The sequence below is a fragment of the Lipotes vexillifer genome, unplaced genomic scaffold (genome assembly GCF_000442215.2).
Source record: "Lipotes vexillifer unplaced genomic scaffold, Lipotes_vexillifer_v1.1 scaffold691, whole genome shotgun sequence".
NCBI classification, from domain to species: domain Eukaryota; kingdom Metazoa; phylum Chordata; class Mammalia; order Artiodactyla; family Lipotidae; genus Lipotes; species Lipotes vexillifer.
In genome coordinates, this window is record NW_006788040.1 from 4863367 (window position 1) to 4874112 (window position 10746).

The window sequence follows — 10746 nt, forward strand, 5'->3', positions numbered from 1 at the left end:
GAACCACCTAGAAACTCTGACATTTTTCTTCTTTGGCCACACCTTGTGGTATGTGGGACCCTGGTTCCTTGACCAGGGATGAAACCTGTGCCCCCTACAGTGGAAGTGCAGAGACTTAACAACTGGACTGCCAGAGGAGTCCTGAAACTCTGACTTTTGACTAAACAAAATATAAAAGCATTAACCCACAAGTTACCATCATCAATTTTTCAAAAATAACCATGTTATTCCAGTTGACTTTTTTGTATGTAAAGTTTCAGCCAATAGATAAAGTGAAAATTTCTAAAAATTGAGAATGAAATATACCAATACTAAAAAAGCAGTGTCTAGGATCTATGAGCACTTACTATATTGTTCAAAACAAACTGTAAAACGCTTGTTTATAAAATAAATACCCAAATTTCAAGTGTCCAGGAACACTGGTTTTTCCTCAAATAAACCTTCAAATTTTTACAAATGCAAATTTTTAATTAAAACTACCAGTTCTTGGAATTTTAGGAAGAACTTTTTCCCATGAGATCAGTGAATATATCTGCTGCTGATCCAAAGGCAGTATACCATTATGTATTAACAAAATGTAGAAATTTTATCTCCAAGTCCCCTAACAGAGCTCAAATTCTTCTAAAATCAAATTCTTAATTATTTTACATGAAAAAAAACCCCCACAATTTTGCAAGGAAAAACACCTGCAAGAAACATCCATATCTTTATTTATTTTAAAAATGTGTCTCCAAGGGCTTCTCTGGTGGCACAGTGGTTAAGAATCCACCTGCCAGAACACTCTATGACATAAATCACAGCAAGATCCTTTTTGACCCACTTCCTACAGAAATGGAAATAAAACCAAAAACAAACAAATGGGACCTAATGAAACTCAAAAGCTTTTGCACAGCAAAGGAAACCATAAACAAGACAAAAAGACAACCCTCAGAATGAGAGAAAATATTTGCAAATGGAGCAACTGACAAAGGATTAATCTCCAAAATTTACAAGCAGCTCAGTATCAAAAAAACAAACAACCCAATCCAAAAATGGGCAGAAGACCTACATAGACATTTCTCCAAAGAAGATATACAGATTGCCAACAAACACATGAAAGGATGGTCAACATCATTAATCATTAGAGAAATGCAAATCAAAATTACAATGAGGTAGCACCTCACACCAGTGAGAATGGCCATCAACCAAAAATCTACAAACAATAAATGCTGGAGAGGGTGTGGAGAAAAGGGAACCCTCTTGCACTGTTGGTGGGAATGTAAATTGATACAGCCACTATGGAGAACAGTATGGAGGTTCCTTAAAAACTAAAAATAGCACTACCATACAACCCAGCAATATACCCTGAGAAAACCATAATTCAAAAAGAGTCATGTACCACAATGTTCACTGCAGCTCTATTTACAACAGCCAGGACATGGAAGCAACCTAAGTGTCCATCGACAGATGAATGGATAAAGAAGATGTGGCACATATATATGGTGGAATATTACTCAGCCATAAAAAGAAATGAAACTGAGTTATTTGTAGTGAGGTGGATGGACCTGAAGTCTGTCATACAGAGTGAAGTCAGTCAGAAAGAGAAAAATAAATACTGTATGCTAACACATATATACGGAATCTAAAAAAAAAAAAAAATGGTCGTGAAGAACCTAGGGGCAGGACAGGAATAAAGACACAGACCTACTAGAGAATGGACTTGAGGACATGGGGAGGGGGAAGGGTAAGCTGGGACAAACTGAGGGAGTGGCATGGACATATATACACTACCAACTGTAAAATCAATAGCTGGTGGGAAGCAGCTGCATAGCACAGAGAGATTAGCTCGGTGCTTTGTGACCACCTAGAGGGGTGGGACAGGGAGGGTGGGAGGGATGGAGATGCAAGAGGAAAGAGATATGGGGATATATGTATATGTATAGCTGATTCACTTTGTTATACAGCAAAAACTAACACACCACTGTAAAGCAATTATACTCCAATAAAGATGTTAAAAAATAAATAAAATTAAAAATAATTTTTAAAATATTTTTTAAAAAAACAGAATCCACCTGCCAATGCAGGGGACACGGGTTCAAGCCCTGGTCCAGGAAGATGCCGCATGTCACGGAGCAAATAAGCCCATGTGCCACAACTACTGAGCCTGCACTCTAGAGCCCACAAGCCACAACCACTGAAACCCACGTGCCCAGAATCCGTGCTCCAAAACAAGAGAAGCCACTGCAATGAGAAACCCACGCACCACAACCAGGAGTAACCACCACTTGCCACAACTAGAGAAAGCCTGTGCGCAGCAACAAAGACCCAATGCAGCCAAAAATAAATTAATTAATTTAAATAAATAAAGACAAACTCATTAAAAAATATTTGTCTCTAAAATCATCACCTTAAATTCTTCAAATTATCAATTGAAGAAACAAAAAAATATTCTCCTTATTACTTCAACTAATTAAATAGGGAAAAATAAGCTGGAAAATTAAAGTGATTTGACGATGGTGATATAAGTTAAAAGTAAATCTTTGTTCTCAACCTTTCAACCAATCATTTTTCTGTCTAACTAAGCAATGACTAAGAAACTTATAAAGTGAATTAGTCTTCTATACTCTACATTTTCTTTTTAATTTTGTTTTGTTTTTTTGCGGTACGCGGGCCTCTCACTGTTGTGGCCTCTCCTGCTGCAGAGCACAGGCTCCGGACGTGCAGGCTCAGCGGCCATGGCTCACGGGCCCAGCCGCTCCGCTGCATATGGGATCTTCCCGGGTCAGGGCACGAACCCGTGTCCCATGCATTGGCAGGCAGACTCTCAACCACTGCGCCACCAGGGAAGCCCCCTAACTTTTCTTTTTAATTTTGAAGGCTAAAATGTAAAGTAACGAATTCTACTGCAATATTTCTCATTTCAAAAAGAATTTGTACTTGAAGTCAAGGAATATCAGAAATATAGCTCCTGGGAAAAAAAAACAAGAGTACAATCTTAGTAGAATGAGACTACAATTTGTACGTAGAAATCTTTGGGATTATCTGGCCTTTGGTAGTGACAATGGTGAATAATCTGGAAAACTAATTCTGATACCTTTGCCATCAGGGCAAAGAAATCAAAAACAGAAACAGCAATTGCTTCTCACCAATACATATTTCTGATTGTTTCACATGAAAATTAAAGACATTTAGAATTCAATAATATCTCAAAAGGGCAAGCACAAAGAGCACTTCTGGCTAAGTTTTTACTGCTTTCTACACAATGTTTAGAAAAGTGTCTTGTACATTTAGAATCTAAAGAAAACATTCCAAATGTCTTCGTTGTTCTGCACAGTATCAATGCTGTTCCACAATACATATTTCAGGTAAGTTAACAGATACTTTAAAATGTAGCTAAGGGGTGCTTTTGTGATGTGTGCTGACACATCATAAAAGGAGCCTTTTGTGACAACTGTTGGTAAGGTCAGAGACAACACTTGGATTCTTCTCCAAACCTCCAAGTGAATAACTGATCCTACTAACAAATGCTAAAGCCAAAGTTCTAAGTATCTCTTAAATTCATAAGAACCAAAAACGTACCAACTGTGTAAGCTCTCCCCTTTTTTTCAAATAACATTCAAAGAGGTGTACTCATTGCTAGCTGGCAGTTGAGATAGAGATATCTGTATAAGTATCAAAGGAAATTATTTTCTTCACAGACCTAAAGATTCTTTGCATGTGATCCAAGAAAGATCAACCATCTGGAAAAAGACAAAGATTTTTAACAACCTCTTTCACTTTCAACTGATTTTGGCTTTTATACCATTTGTGCTACGATCAAAATAACTTTGCAGCTCAGCATTTCCAGTGACAAATTCAAGTGTAAATCTACTCATTATGTAAGGAAAATGGTCTATTTATATTCAGCCTGAACTTAAAGCCATAGATTATCCATAACCCCATCACACAGTGATAGCTTCTGCTGAATTCTTGGATATGCTGTCAAGAGTTAATTGCCTCAACTGCTAGAAAATAAAGGTAAAAATTCTAGAGCAACCATTCTACATTCTAATGGCTTTAATATAGTCAGAGTGTGAACCCACATTTCAACAAGATTATAAATCATAAGATATATGGTCTCTAGAGTTGAAAGGTTCCTTTACATTCACTTCGCATACCAATAAAACAACCCAAAAATATATGGCCAAGATAATAAGTTATTAAATGTGCAGACACAAAGAGACATAGAAAACAAGCATCTTATACTTAAGCACCCTGCTCTATCAGAGCACTTAGCAATACTGCATACAGAGTGATTTAAGATACGCCCCTTATGCCAAAGGAACATCACTACCATCACTACATCTGGTATCTGGCCCTTGACTACTCGTGAACATTTTAGTAGCAGTCACAAAATCCACCACCAAAGAGCAGTAACAGCATAAAACTACTTTTATTTAGTAGTTCATTGACTGAAGTTAATCCTAACTTCAATCATTTCATATGAGCAACATGCAATATTAAAACAAATTAGCCTAAGACCTTCATGTTAGAATTTCCCAGGCCTGCTTCAAACTCTGCTTCAAATCAAGAGAATAACCATCAACAGTTACTGTAGACCTAACACAAAAAAAATTTAAAAATTTAAGGCAGGAGTTTATCATCTCCAACAGATGCTCCAGAATTTACTAAAAATTAATCTGCCTAATGACTACCACCAAACAGCAAGTAGCTACCACACTGACCAACTTTTGGTTTATATGAGGTAATATTATAAATAAAACAAATAATTGTCACCATTTATTCAATATTTACTGTGAACCATATGGGAACTAATTACCTTATAAACATTATTTTACATAATTCTCATAAACATTGTCAGATTAGCCCCATTTTGTAGATGAAGAAACTGAGGCTCAGATAAGTTGACCTACCCAAGGGCACAGCCAGGAAGCAGTCAAACATAAGCTTGGCTGGCTCCCAAGCCCATGCTCTTTTTACCGCACCACACTGATTTCTATCCTGGACTCTACTAAATGGTAGATAAAGGGTCACTTTTTTCACAATTCAATATGGCAATATTGTAGATGTCAGACACCCTAAATGGTCTTGTTTTTTTTTTAAATTAGAATAAAGCAGAAGGCAAATCCTCCCTTCTCCAAAGGTAACACCGCACCATTTAACCCAGAGGAGATATATCTACCGTCATTACGATTAACAAGTCACATTTTATGAAAATTAAAAATTTGTTTCCTCTAGAAATGAACTTCCAGTCAAGTCACAATAAAGAAAGGTCCTGAAATTGGCTACAAACCAAAAACTTATCTAGGTGTTCCGGGGTTCATATTTTCTTCTGGCAGGACTGGACACATTCAGAAGTAAACAACTTCTAAGGTGTGATCCAGGTAATAAATTCCAGAGCTTCCAAAATGATACATCCAACCCTCAAAATGCTTATGCAAGTGGTTCCAATTCAACATGGTAAGTCAAATTCCCAGAAAATTCTCCAATTTCAAACAACTGACTCAACTGAGGTTCAGTTCTTTGCCTTTGCTCTGTTCTCTTATTAATAAACTATAAAATAGCAAAAGAAATACAGAGAAATATCCCAGAATCCTCAAATAAAAGGTTCATTGAGATAAACTAAAATTGAAGACTTTTAAAGTGGTAAGTAAACCCTTTGCTGTATAGACAAGGAAACAAGGTAAAACTGACTACAGTAGGAGGTCTTGCCTAATGGTTAAAAGCACTAACCATGTGGCCAGATAAATCTTACTGCCTTCAATCTTGGTGTCTTACATCTGCCACTTAGCAGCTGTGTAACCTTTCGCATGTAACTTAATCTCTTTGAGCCTCAGTCTCCTCAAATGCAAAATAGGAATAACCATTACTCCAGTAGCGCTGCTATAAAGATTACTTTAGACCATGTTTAAAAGTGACTGGCATGAAGCAATTAACTGTTGTTACTATCATTTTATTATCAAATAAAGTCTTTGGGGAAGCTGGAACAAGAACCCAGTTTCTGAACTCTCTTTATGGTCTTCCAAGAATATCAGTGTTTTGGCCCCTCATTCCAAAATTCAGAACTGAATTTAACAAACACAATCATCTGTGAACATCTAAGTGGCCTTCCACTACTTGTTCTTAACGTGGCAGTTCAAATACACTAAAGGATACTACTGCCCTTGGCTATACTATGAGCTAGATGGGTATAACCTTTGATCAGAGACCTTATCTAGCTGGATTTCAGATTCATTATCCACTTGAGAATTCAACTAGGTGACTCTGCAATACCTACTTAAACACTCTAGTTCAGTAAGAATCTTCCTAAACAAAACAAAACCAGGTTCTCATTTAGCAATTCGCTTCACTACTCAGAAAATTTTGATTTCCTTGATAGGAAAAACAGCAAACAAAAAAATTACAGATGTCCTTTACAACAGTGATGGCCTCCCCACAAGATCATGCCTCTCACAAAGGATTTCCTTCACCCCTCTCCAGAAAAGAGGAAACACAAGAGGAAGCACCTGGTGCAGAGCCTCAATTCCTATTTCATGGATGTGAAATGCCCAGGATGCTATAAAATCACCACCATCTTCAGCCATGCACAAACAGTAGTTTTGTGTGTTGGCTGCTCTACTGTCCTCTGTCAGCCTACAGGAGGAAAAGCAAGGCTTACGGAAGAATGCTCCTTCAGACGGAAGTGGCACTAAAAGCCCCCAGAATCAAGATGAATGGGAAACCATCCCAATAAACATATTTTGGATTAAAAAAAAAATTACAGACATTATCACAAATATGTGGTCCTTTCCCGTAAAAGGCTAAGTTATCGTACTATTACTATATAACTGAAGTCTATGTTCTCAACCCTGAAGGTGGTTCTTCTGAACTCTGGGCCACTCATTTAGCTGCTCGCCACCTCTCCAGGTACCAAAATGAGAAAATACTTACCTTCATTTCAAAAGTGCCAAATGAATGTACTAAAGGACTAAATAGTTATACCCCCACTGCATCACTTCCAAAAGAGTGGGCATAAGGATTAACCCTAAAACATTCCAGACCAATGTGGAGTGATGGTAATCTACTCACAAACTCAAGAACTATGAACACAGTATGTGTTCAATGATTTGCATACATGTGGGGGAAATGCTATTTAAATCACGGGTTTAACCAAGTTATCACTTCCTGCTTAGCATATTAAAAACTACAGTGGATGAGGATGAATTTCCCAGAAAAATAAAACCAACTGTTTTCTGGGGAAAAAATTTCTTCTCACAAGTTGCCATTTAAACGTCTTCATTCCTTTTTTTTCTTTTTTCCTTCTTAGAAAAAAAAGACTTGTTATAAGCCAACTTGTTATAAGACTTGTTGTCACCAAAGAGAAGAAGGAGTTGATACCAGAATAGTCCAACTTTTGGCGATCCAAAGAACAGTACTTGTTGGATTCCTATTAAACACTTGAATGAAACAACTCAATATACTGACTTCAAGGAACTAGCTTGCATTTGATCAAATAAATTTTGATCCAATAAAGGTAGATCATATTCTTCTGGATTAGCAACAAACATTTCACTGATCTCAGTTCTTCCATACAGAGCTCAAGACTCATCCAGTGACACATCCCAAAAAGTAAAAATGCAAAATTTTCTGGGAAAAGGATTTCCATATTAATATCAAGCAACGAGTTATCAGTGACCTCAGTGGCACCTATAGGATACTTACGAATTTGTGTGTAGATAGTCAAACGTTAGCTGAGCTCGATTCAGACTGCTGTAATTTGTGAAAGCCATGAGTGCAATGAGGTCTCCAGTTCTTTACCCACTAACTGGGAACTATAAGCTTACAATGGAACAGATTTTTCAGGATTCCTTCCAGTAAAGGTTTGGTAAATCTGTGCTCCTTAGTTAAACAAGGTTATCTAGTATCTAACCAAGATATATTCAAAAAGATGTCTAAAACAAAAATCGATTTCTCCTTTACATTTTTTTTTAATCTTCTCAATGACTATGATATAATATTTTGGAAGGAACTACGTCATAAACGTGTAGTCTTAAGGAGCTTCAGCGTTAATTTGCGACAGTTCACGGAGTGGAATGTGGTTGGTCCTTGAGTAGATGATACTGGAGTTGGTGTTTTAATTACTGCTCCATCTTCATGTTCTTCCAGCCTTTTTTGTTGTTGTTCCTCTAAATTTCCTGTGAGGAAATTTACCAATCCGTAAACTTACCAATCCGGAAATTTAGCAACTTCAGTCATAAAATTGGACAACCACCCATGTCTTCGCCATCAATGATCCCAGGATCCTTAAATTAGCCCCAGACTGGTGACCACGATGTTGATGAAGTGCATATGGCGTTAGTTCCGGCTTCACCACCTCCCAACTGAAAGATCTCCTAAGCGCTGAAGACCGATTTCTGTTTTCAAAGCCCGGACCAAACCTAGCTTGCTGTGTGCCCCAATTTCGTCAGGGTAGTGGGTCAAATTACCTCACAATGACCCACTAAGTAGCCACAGAACTGACCCGCCCAAATTAACTCAGGCGGGCCGCGCCCCTCCCCCACTTCCCTCAGACACCAGCCTCAGCCTCTCAGGCCCTGACTGGGCCTCGGTCCCGTGGTCTCCTCCTCACGGAGGAGTTAGTCCCAGCTTTCAAGGCCCGGATCGAGGACAGTGGCGAGCGCACCACCCGACCGGGCGTTGCCCGGCGCTCACAGCTGCCTTTGTCCCTCCCCACGGAATTGGAACCCAACAACCGCAGCGCGCTCTTGGAACCATGTGCTGCCGCCGCCTCCGCCTCCGCCGCTGCCGCCGCCGCCGCGAAACCAGCCGCCCGCGCGCCGCGCTGGATGAGATGGTGACCGGACTCGGCACCACAAACTTCGGCGTTTAGGGCTGCTCCGCCGCCACTGCCGCTGCCGCCACTGCCACCTCAGCCACCGCTTTGTCTCCGCCAGCGCCCACAACCCGGGCCGCCTCGCGCACTCCCCGACGCCCCAAGCCCCCGAGGCCTCCGCGGCGCACTCGGCCAATCACAGAGCCGCCCCTCCTCCCGCCCCCGCCCTGATGCGAAGCCTCCTGATTGGTGGGTAGCGTGTCTCCACGTGACCGGATTTTGTTAGCCGGGCACTCCCCTGTCACGTGAGTGCGCGCGCCTCTCTTCCTGCTTTCTTGACCCTCTCCGCCATTTAAAGAAACAGTACCGGGGGCGGGCCGAGCGACGCAGCCGGGACGGCAGCTGCGGCGCGGACCGGAGGAGCCATCTTGTCTCGTCGCCGGGGAGTCAGGCCCCTAACTCGAAGAAGCCCTGGCGCGCCCTCCCCCCCTCCCCGGTCTGGTAGGGCGAAGGAGCGGGCGCGCGGTCGATCGAGCGATCGGTTGGCGGCTCTTTCTCCTGCTCTGGCATCCAGCTCTTGGGGCGCAGGCCCGGCCGCCGCGGCGCGCGCCCGGTGGCCGTTGGCGCTCGCGCCGCGTCTTTCTTCTCGTACGCAGAACTCGGGCGGCGGCCTATGCGTTTGCGATTCGACGAGGAGTCGTCCGGGTGGTCGGCGGCGGCGGGCAGCTGCTCCGCCCCGCTCCCGGGGAGGCGGCGGGATTTGGCGCGGCCGGGGAAGCTGGGGTGGCCGGGGCCGGCCTGGAGGCCTGGCGCCACCCTTCGGGGCCTGCAAGGACCCAGTTGGGCGGGCAGGAGGGGGCCGGGGGATGGTTGGTGGTGGGCTTCCTACTTTGCCTTTTTCTCCTTATGCCGCCTTAGTGAGGGGCTGGAGCTCTGGCGGCAGCTCCGGGGTGGAGAGACAAGCTCCGGAGTCGGAGGAGCTGGGTTTTTGCTTCCGGCTATCCACCAGCTGGCCGAGTGACCTTAGGCAAGTCACTTGGTAATTTGTCTGCGCCTCAGTTTCCTCCTCTATCAACGTTTGTGGGATTGAAAGCGCTTTGTAAACTATAAAGCGTCGGTGAATGTAAGGGATGATTATTGTTCGTAATGGTTGGCTTTTTTTGTTTGTTTTTTTTGAGTTGTAAGAAAACTTAGCAATTGTCCAATCCTTGGATTTTGAACCTGGGAACTTTGGATTGGAGTTGGATATTCCCAAATTCCCTGAAATCGTGTGCAAAAATTAGTGGGAATATGCATTTTAGGGGAATGAGGATCCATCGGCAGCAAGTTTTCAGGGGGGGCTGTGACCCAGAAGAGTTTAAGAACCACAATTCATTTGCCACAAGGAGGAAACTGAGGCCTAGATGTCATTTGGGACCCGTCACAACCAATTTGAAGCCCCTGTTGAATCCCTGGGATATGTGAGCTCTTTTATGCATAGTGGGTATTCGGGGTTACAACACTCCACTGCTTGGCTTCTATTCTGAGTCTTTTCACCATGGGTTGCCTGAAAGGTGGCCGACGCATATGGTACAGTGGCACCCAATATAAAGCAGCTAGAAGTAGGAGTGGATGTGTTCTCTAGTATCAAGAAGCCTGTTTAATCTTTGGCCCAACAACTTTTTATTTTCTGGTGCCTGACTACCTTTCTGTTTCGTTGACCATTTTCCATGACCATGGCTGCCATCCATTACTTGCTCCTATTTTATATTCTTAGTTTGTGTGGTTGGTAGTGAGCAGGTTTATTTTTAAATGGTGCTGCCAAGTCCAGCTAATTAATGGTGCAGGTGGATTTTTAGCAAGCTGGCTGACTGGAACAAGCTGAACCAGGCATGGAATTCCTGAAGATGTTTGGGGGTTTGTCTTTATTAATTGAAGGTTAACATTCTCTGAAAAGTTTTGTTAGAACATCTGCT

General features: G+C 41.9%; 1 protein-coding gene and 1 pseudogene across 1 annotated transcript in view; one reads left to right on the forward strand and one right to left on the reverse strand.

The window, feature by feature from the left end:
- MORC2 (MORC family CW-type zinc finger 2) overlaps positions 1-7748 on the reverse strand; it is a 39156-nt gene extending 31408 nt beyond the window's left edge. Inside the window, exon 1 of the mRNA XM_007461208.1 lies at positions 7681-7748. Within this exon, the coding sequence (XP_007461270.1) occupies positions 7681-7748 (68 nt within the window). The remainder of the gene's footprint in view (positions 1-7680) is intronic.
- LOC103069952 (40S ribosomal protein S27 pseudogene) lies at positions 6423-6671 on the forward strand (annotated as a pseudogene).
- Positions 7749-10746: the final 2998 nt, after the last annotated feature.